This window comes from Prenolepis imparis, unplaced genomic scaffold (genome assembly GCF_030444845.1).
Source record: "Prenolepis imparis isolate NDT839.2.m4 unplaced genomic scaffold, iyPreImpa1.0 SCAF_13, whole genome shotgun sequence".
NCBI lineage: Eukaryota > Metazoa > Arthropoda > Insecta > Hymenoptera > Formicidae > Prenolepis > Prenolepis imparis.
In genome coordinates, this window is record NW_028141171.1 from 5,293,228 (window position 1) to 5,313,153 (window position 19,926).

Here is a 19,926-nt window from a genome sequence, read left to right on the forward strand (position 1 = left end):
TAGTATCTTAAAATAAGAGCGGCCACGTTCAAACGTCAATATCAGCTGTTTGAAAAAATGATCCGACTAAAGCAGAAGTAGTATACGGATAATCGATTTTTTTTGTCATTTTTTCGAAAAATGTACTCGCTCGTCCCTACAACGGACGCTTTCACTCGCATAGGTCCTCGTAGCTCATTCGCCTTTTACTTATCAGACGCAGTCGTCAATAAATCGTCGAATCCCCTCGCGCGATAAGAGCTCAATGAACGAGCCGTCGGCATGCGAGTGTATTGTTTTTTTTTTCTTTTTTTTCTGTCTGTTTCTCTCTCTCTCTTTCTCTCCATTGTCGATTCGTCCCCAACCGTCTACGTCATTCTATTTGCGCCGGATGAATGATAACACAAAGTTGCAAAGATTTAGGACTCCTGATAAATATAAACGGGAATGATTTTGATACGTCGATTCCGATTATATATTTTTTTCGCAGATAAAAATCAAGGAATAAATATCTCGATAAATTTATGTATCCTATAAATGGAATGTTAATTTTTGTGTGTGTGTCCCCCCGAAAGTCTTTATTTTATTTTCTAATGTGGAATGTAAATCCGAAACTAGTTTCTACAAATTGCATAAAAATTCTCGGTCATCTCAAGCGTAAAACTATGAAATATAAACATCTATTTAAAAATCCTTACGTAATATTGCATGTAGAAACAGACTTCGGATCTGCATTACTTGTTTTAAAATGAGGTGAAATGAAGTTAAGAATCCATTCAAAACTTCTCGCAATCCTGTCCGATTTAATCGAGCTGCCAGTACAGCAGAAAGATCAAGCTAGTGTAGATGATAAATTAGACTATAATAAATCCAGATAAATTACAGTCATAATTTCAGATTGCGAATAAAACTAAGAACGAAAAACGCAAATACATGTCGGTTCTAACATGTTACGTATAAATTAATTGACCAATTATATCGTACATGCTTATTTCAATAGATTTTTAAAAAATTAGATATTTTTAAATAATATTTTAAGTAAAATAATTCAAAATTTATTATCCGTGAAGATGACAGAAATATAAATACGTAGGAAAAGTATTTATTTAAAATACAATTACAGAAATTGTTAATTAAATATTAACAATTTTAAAATAACTTTTAGAAATTTTTATTCATAAAATATTTGAATTTCAATTTCTGAAATATACTTATTGATTTTAAATATTTTATTTCTTGTATTATTTCAAAAATATTATGTTAGTAAAAAAATCATTTAAAAAATGACAAAAAAAGAAATATTTATTTTATACATACACACATACACAAGTATAATCATTTTTTATTAAATGTTAAATTATAGAAACAGATGATATAATTTAATGAAATTTGTACAAAAAACCGGAATCTCAGGAATGTAAGTGTTACAAGAAAAATAAATAGAAAATATTAAGTTATATCCAATACTTTTACATACAACGTTGTATATACAACGAGAAAAATAATCAGCTTAAGTCTCTTCATACATATGAAGAAATAAATATTTGAAATATTTATTTTTAATTTTTATAAAATATTCTAAGTGAATTATTATACACGAATCATTTATACAATCTAGGAGGTAAAATATTATTTTATACGTATGAATATTTATTTTTATTTTTGAAATACTATTTTGCCTATACCTCTGTTTTATAATATTCATATATACATACACGTGCGTGCAAGTGAAAGAGAGAGAGAGAGAGAGCTGTTACGAGTCGTCCCCTTATCATCTCCGTGCCAAAAACAAGCAACACGATGATAACGGATTGTGCACGCGCGCCGGAGGAAGGTCGGCGACGGCGCTCGAGAAGAGGCGGCGGCATGCTTTTAATGATGATTTGTGAAAAAACAAAGGGAAAAGCGCCAGCTGATAACCGCTCGTAGATAAGCGGGCACTAATGAATATTAAAAAGTACGTTTAAATACGAAATATCGCGTGCTCGCGCTGAAATGAAGCAGACGACAATTATATGACGAACAATCGCGGCGATGACATCAATAATCAACTCCTCGAATCGACAAATAAGTATGTTAAAAAATATATTCTATCGTAACACTCTATCGTATAATATGTATTATAAATGAATAAAAGTATAATATATCTGGGGATGTAATTTTAAATTTATTTTAAGATTTTTACGACTGCAATGTAATTTTTATTTAAATTTATTTTAATATAAATTTTTATATTATTACTTAATATAAGTTTTTGTATCACTTAAATAAATTAATATAAAAATTAAATTAATAATTATATTAATTATAAAATTGTATAGAATTATATTAAATTAATAATAAAATTTGATATTACTTTTATTTCAATATAAATTTATTTTAATATAAATTTAAATAAAAATTACAGTCATAAATATCTATAAATGGCTGTTTTAATTAATTTTTCTTCTATTGCTATAAAATGCTGCTACAAGTGCTACAGCAAAATTTTAAAAAATTATATATTAATATAATGCGTATAAATCTCGATAAATTCCTCCTTTGTTAAAAATACTCAGCCGTGACTGCCTTTTAATAGACCCATTTCCTCGGCCATGTGAAAGGACCGACACACGTGGCGCGCGTCGCGTTGCGTTTCGACGAAATTATTTCGAGAATCTCCGGTTCAGACATCGCGCCTGCGAACAATTCCCAATAGTTTCTGGCATCGGCGGAGAAGAGATTACAATGGATCCTACACACCACCCCCCACCGTCGCCACGTGCCGTAAACGTGATTTCGCGATTGCATCACACACCACCATCTGCGCCGGCGGCGATATAAATATCGCGAAACGACTATCGCGAACGTAATACTTCCACCGACGAGCGCTTTTTTAAATTGTCGGCGTAAGAGTAAGAGCGCGAAGAAAAATCGATTCGCGTAAGATCGCGACAATATATGTACATCGCGTTGTGTTGACGTGTGAAAAGAGGCTTCAAGGCTAAAGCGCAGCCTCGAGATGGAATCCATATAATGCCAAAATAAAACCCTAACATATATCTGCGAATATATTATTTTTCTCCCTTATTTTTCTCTAGTTTTACATTTTGTGGAATAAAAAGAAATAAAGTCGTGAACATGCATATAATGTTATGTCAAATGTGTGTGTATATATATCATTTGTATTTTTAAATTTATTAAAAAATTCTGTACTGTAAAAGAATTTTTACAGCATTACGTGAATAATAAGTGTAACATTACACAATAAATAATACGTTATCTAATTTATGTATTATAATATCATCTAATTTCTTCACAGAGAGAAAATTTTCTTTTAGAATTTACCCTGAAAATCTGAGAATTTTATGAGAATTTCTCTGATTAATATTTATCACAAATAAAAATAATAATATCTACACACTAAAATATAAAAGATGTTTGATTAATTTTACTAAACTGCATGGTAAAATATTAATCAAACATCTTTTATATTTTATTGTTGATAAATATAATTATTTTTATTGCGATAAATATTAATCAGAGAAATTCTCATAAAATTCTTTCCATATCATATTGTCCCACAATTACCATGATTTTCAGGGTAAATTCTAAGAGAAAATTCTCTCCGTATTTCATAATTTTCTGCAGATCTTGTACAATTAAGTAACATTTTTATTACACACGATTCTAAATATATTATAATTTTTAACCCATTGTGTACCGTTGACGCGCGTAATATAATCTCAACCTAACCGACGCACACTACCGAGATAACAAACACTCTTGATAGAAATAATGCGCGATGGGCTGGAATATTAAGCGCGTCCCTCGACGCGCCGGCTCCGAAGAGAGAAATGATAGGATGAAAGTAGAATAGCAACGTTTCATTACGCTCCTCGGGACAATGACCCACGGTGGTAACAACAGATTATCAACTTTAATGAGCGATAAGTAATAAGCGCAAAGATAACAGGTGGTGGTTGCAAAAATATCGGGCGGCGAAAACTATATCCGGAAAAGGAGACACCGAAGACGCGTCTGTTAATTCTAAAATAATACCCGGAGAGTCGGAATTATCTTTACGACTGTTATAAAGTCAGACGATATAATTTAACGATAGCTAAGTTTACCGCAATAAGCATCTTGTTTATCATTTTACGCGGACTTGTCTTTCAAAAGCACTACACGTATTTCTCGGCGAAAAGTGAGCAAATTTCAAATTATTAAAAATTTCCATGTGAATAATACATACAAATATGTAAGAAATATTTTTATATATATTTGAAATGCAATAAATAAAATTATCGTTAACTAAAATAATAGTTGTAAAGAAAATATCGAAAAGTCTAATTTGAAATAATATATACTTTAAGTTTTTAAATAACATTTGCATTCATCATTTCAAACATTATTCCAAATATTATATTATATAATAAAGAAAATAATTAGAAAAGCAAAAAAAATTCGCATTTATTTAAAAAAAATCATTGTCTGTTTAATATAAAAAAGTAACTAATATAATTCAAAAAAATATAGATAAAAACTTATTTGTGAAACGTAAGCTATATAAAAGAAAAATAAATAGAATGCATATATATTCGCAAAAATAATATTTCTTCAAATATTTTATTATCCGCGTAACAAAATAAAATTGTTTTAATTAATGTTTTAATTAATTACTCCAATTTAATCAAATATTTTCCGATTCATAAAATCAACTTAATATTTAAAATAGGATTTTAATTAACGTATAAATAAATAATATATATTATTTCTCACATTAATTATTTATATAATCAAGTGGGAGAAAAATAGCTTACACAAATATTTTTTTTATTTTAAATATTATTTTTGCCCATTCCTTTGCGTATTCTCGTCTGATTTATTTACACTTTTTACAAACACAAACAAATGCGATTCACGATGACATGGAGAGCTTTGAGATAAAAAAATAAATATTATATTAACATATCGCATATATTTACACGCGCCAGATGGATATATGCAAAAGCAAAAAAAATCATACACTCTAAGCTCTAAGATTTGATGTTATCTAGCTTCTATATTAAAAGCTTACAATTAGAAGAGAAGATTCTGGCTCTCTTATACAGAAAGACATACATATATTTGGCTTCGATTAATAATTGTAAACGAATGTTTGCCAAAAATAGGAGTACTTTTCATTCGTTATAAAATCAACTTGGCGCGTAATGCATTTTAACGTTAAGCTAACATTAAATGAATACTGAAATATCCTATCTGAGTTTTCATTTATCTTTCGACATTAGCCGAAAACAGTCTTCCCTTCCTATCATACTCATACGACCATAATAACATCGAGCAGCAGTCGTCTCGTATTAACGCGCGAGTTTAAGCAACACGCTAATAGACGCGGAAATAGATCGTTTTCCTCGAGCGCCCAAATCATTCGGGGATTTCGCGATCTCATGTTTATCGCAGCTCTCCCTTTATACCGCTTAATGGCCATTTAACGGCCTCGACGAGTGAAATGACTTGTCCTTGACTTGTCATCTCACGAAAAACCGGCTATTAAAAGTCCTTCCCCGGCAGTGTTTCTTTGTCTCGCGCGTGACGCTATAAGATTGCGCGATTTTACGCGTTATACGTTTCGAGGCTAACAGACACGTGGTGCTTCTGGCACTTTGGCGCCGCTCGAGAGGCTCCAAAAGGAGAAGGGAAGTCGGCCGATCTGTCTGTCTGTCGTCCAACAGTGATTCAGCCGATGGAACCGAAACGGCTTATTCGGACGAATTTTATACAGAGTATTCGTTTCCTTTCAGTTTCAAATTCGATCAATTTCTAATCGATTTCACGTTTATAAAAAATTCAAGACACTGAGAATTTTTGACTTAAAGTGAATAAAATTTTGAAATGCTGTTAATTAATTATTAATAAAAATTTATAATTAATAAAAATAAATTTTATTTCGTGATTTCCAGAAACGATTGAAAATTCAGCGAATTTATAGACACTTTAAAAAATAGATAGATTGTTATTCGTCGTTTAATTTCAAGTAGATTTTATTCGAAGTTTAATTTTTAAGATGTAGAGATATTTAATACAAAATAAAAAATTTTCAAGACACTGACAGCTTTTGACTTAAATGAATAAAATTGAAATGCTGTTAATTAATATCTCTTAATATTTCTTAATATTTTTTATTTTCAACACAAAATGATCAAACTCGACACATTGTCCTTCCTGTTTATCGTAAAAAATTTAAAAGAAAAATAGTCGTAAGATACTATTATAAATAATTTTTTCGTTTTATACATTTATTACGCAAAGAAAATATAACGCAAAAGTTAGAGTATATTTCTTGTGCGAAATCTCTTTAAAGAGAAAAGATATTTCATTTTTTTAAATAGACTTGAAAGGGGCACATGTATGTTAAGATAATAATTATTAAATATATTTCGAGATATAGAGATTATTTTAGCGATAAAAGCGACGTCGTCGAACTATATTATGCAACTCTAAGGACGCGAAATCATTTGTTTCGTGAATAAATAATCAATATCATACAATTAATAATTATTAATAAAAACTTATAATTAATAAAAACAAATTTTTTATTGCGATTTCCAGAAACGATTAAAAATTCGAATTTGTAGACTTCATAAAAATAGATTAGATTCTTATTCGTTTAATTTCAGATTTCATTCAAAGTTCAATTTTTAAGATGTAAAAATATTTAATGCAAAATTTCTTCACGACTTTATATAAATTGTTATTTAATCCACATACATGTCAACTTTAATTAGAAAAAACTTGCACAAAGCGGAGTAATGAACAAAAATGTTCGGGAAATTTATTATGTGATATGAACAACTGTACATTTTACGCTACGAGAAGAAACGCGCGGGAAAAGGAAAAGATGAAGAACCGGAGTTTATCTTCTTGCGACTTGCGACGGACTCGTCGTCGCGTTACGTTATCCGTGATGACTGTATGATCGTGTTTATCTTGTTTTAAAGAACCGTTCTCGCTCGTTTTATACATGATTCATTGCGAATGCCGTACGTATTACGAATCGCACTTACATCCATGGAGAGGCGCAATCTCCTAAAGTTTATGGCATTATAAATAAACACAAAGAGAAGCAGCGCGAGAAGCAAAAAAGAGACAGAGAGCGATTAAGCTAAAACGAGATGTAATGTCAGAAGTAGAATATTTCTTATTTTCAACACAATATGATCAAACTCGACACATTGTCTTTCCTGTTCATCGTAAAAAATTTAAAAAGAAGAATAGTAAGATACTATTATAAATAATTCTTTCGCTTTTACATTTATTACGCGAAAAAAATATAAAAGTTAGAGTATATACATTTCCTGTGCAAATCTCTTAAAATTTTTTTTTATTTTTAAATAGACTTGAGAAGGGCACATGTATAGTTAAGATAATAATTATTAAATATATTTCGAGATAGATTATTAAATTTAGTGATAAAAATAACGTCGAACTATATTATGCAACATCTAAGGACGCGAAATCATTTGTTTCGTGAATAATAAATAATCAATATCACACAATGTTTGATCGAATTATGACAAGGGAGATAAGACAGTCGTTTATATAACAGTCTCTTAATAAAATTCAATTAAATTAAGTTGATATTACATTGTGTAAAATCTTAAAATCCGCATTAATCGCAAATTTATTTAATATCGCATTAATCGCGAAATATTCACTGCAATTTTATTTTAATCTTTAAGATATTTTCAGATCATTAAATTTTGTCTACTGATTGTTATTTGTATGCGAAATAAATAAATAATAAAGATATTAATTTTTTCTCCTACATTTTCTGTGTATTTCCAGAGAATCCATATACATTATTTATACATTAAATAAAAATAAATTGACATTATATCTAAAAAAAAAAAATAAAAAATTTGCATGAGAAATTATACCAATTGTGATTCTTTCGTTTCGTCAGTTAAGGGTTAATATTACGATCAATCGTCTCGTGTATTATATCGCGACGCGATTGATAACAGAGACGTTGATATACTGAGAGTCGCGAGGCAGTCTATATTTTAAAGTCGAAATTGTTGGACGATAAGAGCGATGGCGCCGAAGGCCGACGACGTAACTTTTTTTCGAGAGCTATTGTTGACCAAAGTGACTAATGCGACTCGTTACACAGACGATCGAGATAATTATCAACCAGATACTCCGCGAGATGATTGTCGGCGTAGCGGTTAAATCAAGCTTATTGACATTAAGATACATCTGCGGATGTAATCATTAAAGCATATCATCTCTTTAGCTTTAGACACGCAAGAATGGTGGCTCTTGCACCAGGCACGAATAATTGTGTAAATAAGATAAATCGTAATGTTATTAATCGAGAATATATGTAGTCTTATAACACAAAAATATATCTTTAACCTGGGAAGATTGATTGTAATAATTCCTAAATAGATAGATTGTAATTATTCCTAATATCTCTACGTATAGATTATTTATTTAAGTCTTTATTTCTAGAGTGCCATTAAAAGATTCTTATAAAATTATAAACAATAAAATTTTGTCATCTTAATACTTGTTATATGTAACTTCGTCCTCGTCAAATATAATTATAAAATAAAAACTTTCATTAAAATATATTGCTCATTTTTTAAAATTTGTATTTAATTTAATTTAATAAATTTATATTTGATTTTTTAAAATATAAGTTATATTCCTAATCTTTTACATAATACAAATGAATTAAATATGAAAAAGTCAGCGATATATATTTTAACTATAAAGTTATTTTATATTTTTATATACAAAAATTAATTTATGACGTAAATTGCAGTATTTAATCTTTAAATTTATAAAGTTGACTCGTAAATGTTATTTATGTATCTTCGAAGACAGCTTCGAGAATAAGAGATAAACCGCGTGCTGTTCGCTTTTTTAATCAATAATTTATATTCCGTCATCATTATTAATTATTTGTTATCTCAGTAGCAATTTTCTATAGTCCATCTGCGTCAGAAATTGATCGAGGCATTATCTTAGTAAATATACATGAACTTATGAACCGATCTGATAAAAATAATAGAGAAACGCGTGTCCACTGTATATATACATATATATCAGTCTTTGAAATTGAAATATTTTTTTTTTTTTTTTAAAGAAGCCATTCTGATCAAAGTACGATAAATCTTGTTGTTCTCTCCCCTTCTCCCCCTCAAGTCTGTAAAATCATAAAGAGAAATATGTAACGCGAAAAGATAGTTGATGCCTATATATATATATAATATATATGTATATATTGATGGGATGTCCAAAACGATGTCACAGGTAATCGATCAGCTTCTTGTGCACGCGTTCACTATGAAAGAGGCACTTGCCCTTTGATTTGCAAGTCTCCCGTAATATACCCCCTCGCCACATAAATCCCCGTCGTAGCGAGCGCACTACGACCGCAAAGGGTTAATTGCTATATGTAAATCACACCGGGCCACGTGTACGCGATGAACATAACACACACACACACACACACACACATATACACGCATAGAAACATACATACGCACATATCGCGCTCCGGTTGCAGAGCTCCGAGAGATCCCGTAACCCGCATCGGTTACATTATTTATCTATCGAGCGCTTACACGAGCGCTTTTCGAGAGGCGATTTCGAGGGGTATTTATTAATGGACAAATGGCATTCTCACGCGCGCGAACGCGCACAGGTTACTGAGAAATGTTAATTGGATGTTAAACCCGGCGACCTTCTATTTATCACCGTCGGCTTAATGACATTTATCCAAGGGGGCCGCAAAATCCACGGGCTTTATTTAATTCACTGCTTTCGATTTCAGGGCGAATTCGGGGCTTTCCATTTAATAACTCTCTGCGCGATTTACCACGCGATTTAAAAAAGAACGCGCAATGCGGACTCATAAATCCTACATGCGGTCATATGCTAATTAGCGTAATCAGCGGTGCTTATTATATCGCCCTGGAAATATATTTTCAACTTGCACGCGCGGGGGAAAAGTGAACAGAAAAAAAAATCTTCGCAAATTATTATTAATTATATCACGATGGAAAAATAATTCTAAGTTTATACGAAAAAATATTGTCAATATATTAAATAATATATATATTGTCAATTATTAAATTTATATATCGAAATTATAATTCCAGGAAAACATTCAAATTATTAATTCTGTAATTTATTAATTTGAATAAATATTATTATTCTAGTTCGAATGCGTGTAACGCGAACATATGCGTACGCATAGATTCCTCCCTGCAAAAAGTGCAATGACGCACGTTGCATAGCGAATCATTATTCTAGGTATGACGTGCATCGGCCGTCATCATAGTCGAGGGTATAATTTGTTTCCACCTCTTACTCTTTACGTACTCGAAAGGTTAACGACCTGGAGTGGAGGAAGCTTTACATTAAATTATCGCAATGCATTTGTATCCGCGACCATAACAGCCTGCCTGTGATATCGCAAACCGCGTCAATTTTTTCCTTCAGATTCTTTGTATATAACACTTTAATTCATTTTTAACATTAAATTGACAAACGAAGAGATTATTATTCAAATTAATAAATTATAAAATTAATAAACTACAGAAATAATTTACAAATTATATAATTTCAAATATATAATTCAATAATTGACAATAATTCATGATATATTATATCTTATATTATACACACTAAGAGAATTTTCTCTTACCCTGAAAATCATGGTAATCGTGGGACAATTTGGTATAAAAAAAATTTTATGAGAATTTCTCCGATTAATATTTATCACAATAATATAATAATAATAATATAATAAAAATAATATTATAATATCTATTACAATAAAATATAAAACATATTTGATTAATTTTACTAAACTGCATAATAAAATTGATCAAACATATTTTATATTTTATTGTAATAGATATTATTATTTTTATTATAATAAATATCAATGAGAGAAATTTTCATAAAATTCTTTCTATACCATATTGTCCCACGATTACCATGATTTTCAAGGTAAATTCTAAGAGAAAATTCTCTCTGTGCATGAATTATTGTCAATTATTGAATTATATATGGAAATTATTAGAATTTTCAAAACTTGCGATATAAAATTGAGACAGTTGATTTTTAGTGATCATCTCTTTTCATCTCTATTTGACACTTTGAGACATACATGTAACAAGTGATGTAAAAAATGATAAGAGATCTATGCAAAGCGCTAAAAAGTTCGTATTTACGAAGCCATCATCAATTACGGCATTTCAAGTAAAATATGTAGCCTCTGCTGCAAATATCCATTTACTTTCGTTGCGCAACGGAATAAACTTGAATATTCGAGAAGTTGGGAATACACGCGAAAGGTGCGCCCTGTTAAGAACAGTAACACATTATCGTCGAGTCCTTGAAGTACCAATTAGCGAAACTAGGCGCGATCATGCTCATGTATATGTTATGGACTGTCGTTCCAGATAAACGCTAACTCTAACTTGTAAGCTAACTCACGCTTCCAAGTGTATCGCGAGAAATTAATGATCCTCTTTTGCTCAGCAAGCGCTACAGTTTTCTTCAGGCTCTCGCTCGCAAGAAAATCCGCATAAGACGTGCCTAATATTCTATGAGCCAATATAAGATTCGAGATTCGCGAAAGACTCGTGGAGGGAACCGTGATACATTATCGAGACCTTCAAGTACCAATTAACGAGGGGTAATCATATCTGTTACAGCATCATATCTGTCGTTGCAGATAAAAGTATCTCTCTTTCTCTCTCTGGGTTTCTAGTCGCTTTGTTTCACCACGAGAAATTAACCGTTCTACTCCATTTCGCCGGCTGGCTTCTACCATCAGCTGATGGCGTTTCGCCGAAATAAACGAACCGATATCAAACGCGACGATGATCCCGCGTTCGCGATCTACGTCAGAATGACTGAACGCGCGTTTCATTACGTAAATGATTTTCCATTTTATTATTAGCCGCGATTTGGCAACCACTGTTGTTTACCAAGCCCGGCCATATATGTCGCGCGCGCGCGAGCGCTAGTTATATTACGGAATTAACGTATGTATATATATGTACGTATAGCGTCGTTCAGGGACGCTAATCACCGGACAGTAACGCGAGTCGAGAATCCCTGATGTGATATTATTCGCATCGCGAAATATCGCGTTACCGTAATATTAAATTTCGCACATAAACATTCGCAAAACCTCTGACATAACAATTCGAATTACGTAAGAATTTAAGGGAGTGACGTTCGTAATTCGATAAATATTCATAATGCAGTTGATAAGAGATATAAAAGGAGATAATAGTATATAGATATATAATATATATAAATAATATATAGATAAGTAATCTCAAAACCCCACCGAATATCTTCTTAATGGCAGATTCTTTTTTGGTCAAATTGGAGTCGATTTTTTCCTTAGCAAAATATAATCGAGAGAAATTATTTTTATATACATGTATTGCAAGTTTAAAATTTTCCTATCCGACATCATATATTTGTATACCTAATCCTCAAATTAAAAGTAAATTCCACGTGAAATTGACTTACGAATATAGTTTTGTTATTCCATTAAAGTAAATTCAACCTGCAATTAACCGAAGAATGCAGTTTTGTTATCTCTTTGGCTTTTTAAAGTTTACTTTTTCATTTTCAATCGCTTATTAATGTTTCGTAGAGTGAAAATTATTGATGCCGTGACATTTTCGTTAAAAAAAATCGATTTTAAATTCCTCCCAGAATCTCCAAAGAATTTGCGATGATTTTAAGTTACTGTGTATAAAAAAAAACACAAACTAATTAAAAGACGAATGATAGTAGAATTTAATCATCCCCCCCGTTCAGTTGCTATGCAAATCGTTTTTTCAAAAACAAAAATTCGAAAGCTTCCCTGTTTGTTTTGTCGAAGAAAATAAAAAGTGCGAATAAAAATTTGCGGGTTGCGTAGCTTCTTGAACAATATTTATACGCGTATGCTTTGCGCATGTAAGAGCCGAGTCACACGGTTAGTTCGCTCCGCAACGAGCACGACCGCAAATTGTAAATGATGGCGTTGTAAACGGCCGGCAGCGAGCGTCCCTCGCGTATGTGTGTTGGTGCGTGCGAATTTGCACATAATGCGCGAAAGCGAGCTTGGGAATTTCAAAGCAGACATGCCGACAGCGAGAACGACACAATGGCGGTCGGGTTTTCGCATTTCGATACCTATACGAGCGGAAGTCATAATCTTCGCACATTAACGATTATCTACTATGCTAAATGGACGGATGTCAGATGACACACTTTTAATGCAAATTACTTCGAAGGTCAATTATGATCGCCAACACTATGTATAAATATATAAGTGATAATTTTGATATACATTTTTATGTTATTTGAATTAATATGTAATTTAATGATTATTTTTATAAGAATTTTTTGTCATAATTGTGATTTGATATATAATATCAAGATATATGTATATATATCAAGTCAATTATGTCAAAAAATTCTTTTCAAAAAATAATAGTCAAATTAAATTAAATTAAATAACATAAAAACATGTATATCAATTATCTGACTAAAATATTATATAGAAAATTATTATATACATGCAAATCATTAACAAGCGAATTACCAGTATTTATTGAACGATAAATATATATTCGCATCATAACAAAATATAAAAAAATAATGACTATAGATAATTTATATCATCATCGCGTGATAATATCAAAAAATAGTGATGTATTGTCAAAAAATGATGCCATCCGTCTGATAATGACTATTTGCACGTCGTCACGAGGTCGTTAAAAAGTAATGAGCATCAATTTTATCTCCCGGTATTATTTGGCCGCAATATTTACCCCGCCGTCATAATCGTCCCGATTAATCCTCGGAGAGATGGCGAATACACTCGAAAAGTCGTTAACCTAATTGATCGATTTCTTCTCGTCGTACCGAATACTTTCACCGAAAAGAGTGCGAGAGTGCTTTTACTCTCTGGCGACTTTGAAATCTTTGGGCAAAAATTAAATCCACGACCCCGATACTCTCGCGCGAGCATCAACTTGAATACGTATGCAAATTCCATCCTGTTTACAACGAGTATCTGGCAAGCTCAACGACGGTGGCGACTGATCATAAATATAAGACACAGATATTTTCTTAATCTCTCTAAAAGGCTCACCTGCGGCCAAATAAATGCGTCGCACTTTACCGCGAACCAGCTTTTCTCACTCTTTTCTCTTTCTCTCTCCATCTATCATACAGCAAGTAATCCCACCCCAAGCTTGAAAATAAATCGTTGCGCAACGACGAGAGATAAATTGTTCCCGTTTCGACATTAAATCGACGTTAAGGTGCGGCTTTCGAGCCAGCGAGAGGAATTACAAACCGATCCTAAGCTCGGAAAGTCAAATTTTCCCCCCGTCTCCCGATCGAAAACAAATCGTTACGCGACTCAAAGTTCCTCCCGCGTTGATATTAGATCGGTATAATGGCTTCCGAGTTAACGTCAGTTCAAACCGAGTTCGAAAGTTCAAAACCGGTCTCTATCCGTCACGTAGCGATTCCACCTCGCGCGATTGAAAACAAGATCGTTACGCAACAGCGAGAGCACGAAGTTCTCCCGCTCAACATTGTTTATTTCAAATTGCTAAAAGTCACCGCGACATTCCACCTTGACTTAAACTTCAAACGTTCAAAAGAGGGAGAGACAATATAAATAGACTGAGATAATATTTTACGTCAAAAAACATTTAAATCAGTAATGCGAGATATTTTTTTCTGCAACAAGCGCGACGGTATACATATAATGACGGATTCTTCTGATGATTTAAAAATGCCGTATAGTGGTCTTACTATTGTCGAGCTAAAAGTGTTGACTTGTTGCTCGCGTCGTCAAAAATAACCATTTGCAGAGGAACATTAGAAGTACATTAGAGACGAGACTGGAGTTTATGCAAAGCATACGAAGTACATGTGGCCTGAACTTCCATAACGACTTTGCTGTGCACAGAAGTGAATAACCGCGTCTCGTGATGCTCACTCGAGTTTTACGCTATTAGGAGACGCCAACAATTTATAGGAGAGACGAAGAATAATGGTAATATGTAATGCGAGAGCTCATTATGTATATTATACATGTATTCAATCATTTTTCGATGATTGATTTCGGAAACCAGTCTTCGAAGAAGCACTTCGTTGAAGTTATTATCATTAATAATATCGCGCAAGGGATATATATATATATATATATATATGTATATAAAATTTCTATATAAGAAAAAATTATGTATCTATATACAAAAATTTCTTAGATATAATTCTTTAAACCGATTCAATTTTCAGCAAAGAATACAATATATCGACAAATCGAGAACTGATTTGTTGAAGAGTATCATTATTTTTTTTTAAATATTCTTTGAAATTATATATATATCTACCTATATAATTTTAAACAATATTTAAAAAAAGAAAGTAAAGACACTTTTCAAAACTGATCAACAAATCTGTTTTCGATTTATCGATACATATATATATTATTCCTTACTGTGAATCTTTCTTTTTTCAAATAAATTTCAGTCTACCTAAAATTAATCGAAAAACAAAACTGATAAGATTTATTGTCTGAAATATGATTTGCAGAATTTGTGGCTTTTATAAAGCAATATTCAGAGTTATTCACATTTTGATATTTTAATTCAACTTCGCTATTATAAGATGCACCTATTATCTATCTATGTATACCAATCATAGCAATCTTTAACACACGTCACACAGAGAGTATTTTCTCTTAGAATTTACCCTGAAAATCATAATAATCATAAGACAAAATGGTATGGAAAGAATTTTATAAGAATTTTTCTGATTAATATTTATCACAATAAAAATAATAATATCACAATAATCTATCACAATAAAATATAAAACATGTTTGATTAATTTTACTAAATTGCATAGTAAAATTAATCAAACATGTTTTATATTTTATTGTGATAGATATTATTTTTATTATGATAAATATATTAATCAGAGAAATCCTCATAAAATCCTTTCCATATCATATTGTCCCATGATTTTCAGGATAAATTTTAAGAGAAAATTCTCTCATTGCACACGCGCGTGCATGGTTTTCTTTTCTTAAATATTCTTAAATATTCTTAAATTTATTGTCAAGATATATGTTTATATCCCGGTCTCGCGAAGTGCACGCGTTGCACTATCGAGTGCGTGCGCGAAAATACTCGATCGGACGGTGAACGATCGACGACCTCGTTAACGCCGACGACACTTTGCACCTGCAAATGCAACAGTCACGCACACGCGCGTTTGCGACACCGCAGACACTGGTAGAATATTCACCCCGGATACTGACTAAGCGCTAATGACATTGGATTTAAATCACGCGTATGCAAACGTATATTAATTGTCAACCCGATGTCCAACCTTTCGGTCTGCGCGTAATCTCTCTCCGCCGGTGTAGAATATCTAAATTATCCGATAAATAAATCATCCGATATATTCATATATATACGCTGTTTAAGTAGATAAGCAACGGACGATTGCCTTTATAATCATGCATGTCTACCCGCATTACTCACGTGGATATATATATATAGTTTACATATATTCGAAGCGTAGATTATCTCTCTCTTTCGTACGGATTATTATTAATTTTGACAATTATCCAATATTCTATTTATTCGCGAAATTATTAAACAAAATTCGCGCGAAATTATTAAACAAAATTTCACCCTTACGGATCGCTTCTCCCCATCCATTCCCGATGAAAATGCAACAGAAATTGCAGGAATCATTAACTGCTTCCCTTTCACGTGGATCTTTCCCCGCGACCCGCGATGAGATGCGATCTAATAATGTTTCCTTCCTTAATGCAACGTGCTTTCTACGCGCGCGGTACAAAAGTCATCGTGCAACTACTATATGCCGGAACTATACGCGGCTACAATTTGAATGCTACGCGGCTTCATTTGCATGTCAAAGGAGAATACGGTCGTTTATGCTACCCGGTGCATATCGAACGAGCGGTAGCAATGATCGCACGAAGGTCGTAACTGGAACACACGCTGGAATCACGCGCGTGTGATTCGAATCCCTCATCCCCCATCCCTCCGCGAAATCCGCGACGATATAAATCCACGTGCGAAAATAGCCCCCCTGAAGCGAATAAATGGCGCGCGGCGCGATTTTCGACGACGGAGAGATGAAGATAGAGGTTCGACGACCGCCGCGATTGGATAATGAGCAGTGTCGCGGTAAAATTGAAGAGAATCATTCTTCGAGTCGAATTACGCAACGACAGCACGACGACGATTACGTGCGGTTGCGACGGTTCTAATAGAACTAAGAAATGAATAAAAGAAGGCGAGCCTCTCTCTATATCTATCTTAATTGACGCGATTAATTTAAGACTTTGAACTTTTCGTAAAACAACTTTCTTCGTAATTTATATTGTCAAATATATTTAATAAAAATATATATATATATTAAAATATTTTATATATATATATATATATTAAAATATATAAAATTATATTAATAATAAAAAATACACGGAAAAAATTTTTCTTAGAATTTACCCTGAAAATCATGATAATCGTGGGACAATATGGTATGGAAAGAATTTTATGAGAATTTCCCTGATCATTTTATGAGAATTTTTCTGATTAATATTTATCACAATAAAAATAATAATATCTATCACAATAAAATATAAAACATGTTTGATTAATTTTACCAAACTGCATAGTAAAATTAATCAAACATGTTTTATATTTTAACGTGTAGATATTATTTTTATTGTGATAAATATTAATCCGAGAAATTCTCATAAAATTCTTTCTATACCATATTGTCCCACGATTAACATGATTTTCAGGATAAATAAGAGAAAATTCTCTCTGTATATATATTAAAAATGTATTTGTTTTATTTCTTAAATATATATAAGAATATATATATATTAAATATATTAAATATATTTAATGTATATATTTCAGTAATATATTTAATATATATTCTTAAAAAGCCGTGGAAGTACTTTTATTATACCCCAATTATAAGAGCAATTATTTATAATAAAGAGCGATTCAGACACGATGTTAAATTGTATTTTGCGGCATGCGATCTTTTTTTCGCATCATTATATGCGCCAAAAAGTCGTAAAAAACATACAAATATGTACAAATGTACAAACTTTAAAAAGATTGATTGTTTATGCCACTAGAGCTTGCTCTACAGAATACATATACATATAATAATGGCTTAATAAGTTAATGGTACGATATTTAGAATATTTCTTATATCCAGTTGTCACGATATATGTCTTTATCGATAATACGAAATAACTAATATTTGCAAACACGAATAACTGTCTTTATATTATATTCTTCCGCGAGAGTCTTGTTTTATTTAAAAATCTATTAAAAACAAATTTATGAAAATCTGTTAAAAATACATTCAAAAATAAATAATACATTACTGGTTCGAAACTTTATGTCCAATTCTTGATATGAATTAATGATTATTTTCGCATTCATAAGTATATTTTTACAATTTTTTTAATAAAATCGAAATTAATTTTGTCGAGCAAAAATTTTGTATATATAGATAATATAATCTTTTTAAAAACTTTAAAAAAAATATAAATATAGATAGTACAAAAAGTAAACAATATGGAAATATATTTAAAAATAATAAAATAAAATAAAAATATTATAATATAAAAAATAAAAATTATAATTTTATAATTTTTGTAGTTTTTTTATATCGCAATATAATATTAATTATAAATCATATATGATGCGTTAAAAACAAATACTATATATAGCCTTTGATATATGTATAAAAAAAGCAGTAGAGCATCGCTCAAAACTCAGTATTAACTAATCGATAACGAGCTTCCGCATATACGATAAAATTGTAATTATTTCAGTTAAAAATGTAAAAAGTAGGAAGATTAAAAAGTGAATCATCCAGATCTATATTATGATTAATTAAGATATTATTAGCAACGATGAATAAAATGCAATAGATAAAGTAAAGCGGAGATAAGTTGGAGTTCGTTAAAGTTTCTTTTCTTTTTTAATTTTCATCATTATCTGCATCGCGTTGACCACTTCGTAATAACAGTCACGTATTAGATATGTAATTTTCCGCGCGCAATTAGCATTGCCGGTAATCTTTATACGCCTATAAAATGTTCTATATTTAATTTTTCTATGCATGACATAATACTGTTTTGTTAATATAATCGTTGCCATCTATCAAATATATTTCTCTTATAAGTGCAGACTTTTTGTTCCAATCTGCGTGTATGCGCATCAATTATTATATATATAGAACTGATTTGTATCAGTATCAACGTGACAATGATTTTCATCATCAAGCAAATATAATGCGTTCGTTTTTTACTTACAGGCAGTTGTTTCACGCGTTCTATGTATGATGTAATCGTAGACTCACCTTTTCGTCGAGGTTGTTGAGGTCCGGCAGCTGAAAAAAGAACATAAATTACATGTATTTCTGATTTGCGCTCGATATCAATCTGTAAGAGTTTATATATAAATGACATTGAATCTATATTTATGTTCAGTAAATCGCTAATCATTATAACTGCAGGTGTAGAATATAACCTAACCTATATAATTGAGCAGTACGAGAACACACACATATACACACATGTTAAAGTTAATAAGAGGAAAAACAATTACATATTCAAGCTGAAAAATCAAATTAGGCATTTCAAGCTTACAATTAGGCGCAATTTTATCAATCGATGCAGCACATTCATCACGAAAATCTGCGGATTTGAACACTTCACTACGAACACTAACGCGTTTTTAGAAACTTTAACCGCCAAGTACTGCGGTCGAAAAAAGTATGGTCGACGCGCCACCTATCCAAGTAATTTCGAAATGACATTTCCGAGTTTACCGACTG

At 31.5% G+C, this 19,926-nt stretch overlaps 1 protein-coding gene across 2 annotated transcripts in view; it reads right to left on the reverse strand.

Moving 5' to 3' along the window:
• The window catches only part of Sesn (Sestrin), a 211,286-nt gene that overhangs the window by 117,529 nt on the left and 73,831 nt on the right, over window positions 1-19,926 (reverse strand). For both annotated transcript variants that reach the window (XM_083053222.1, XM_083053223.1), the window contains exon 5: window positions 19,450-19,479. In XM_083053222.1, the coding sequence (XP_082909348.1) occupies window positions 19,450-19,479 (30 nt within the window). The remainder of the gene's footprint in view (window positions 1-19,449; window positions 19,480-19,926) is intronic.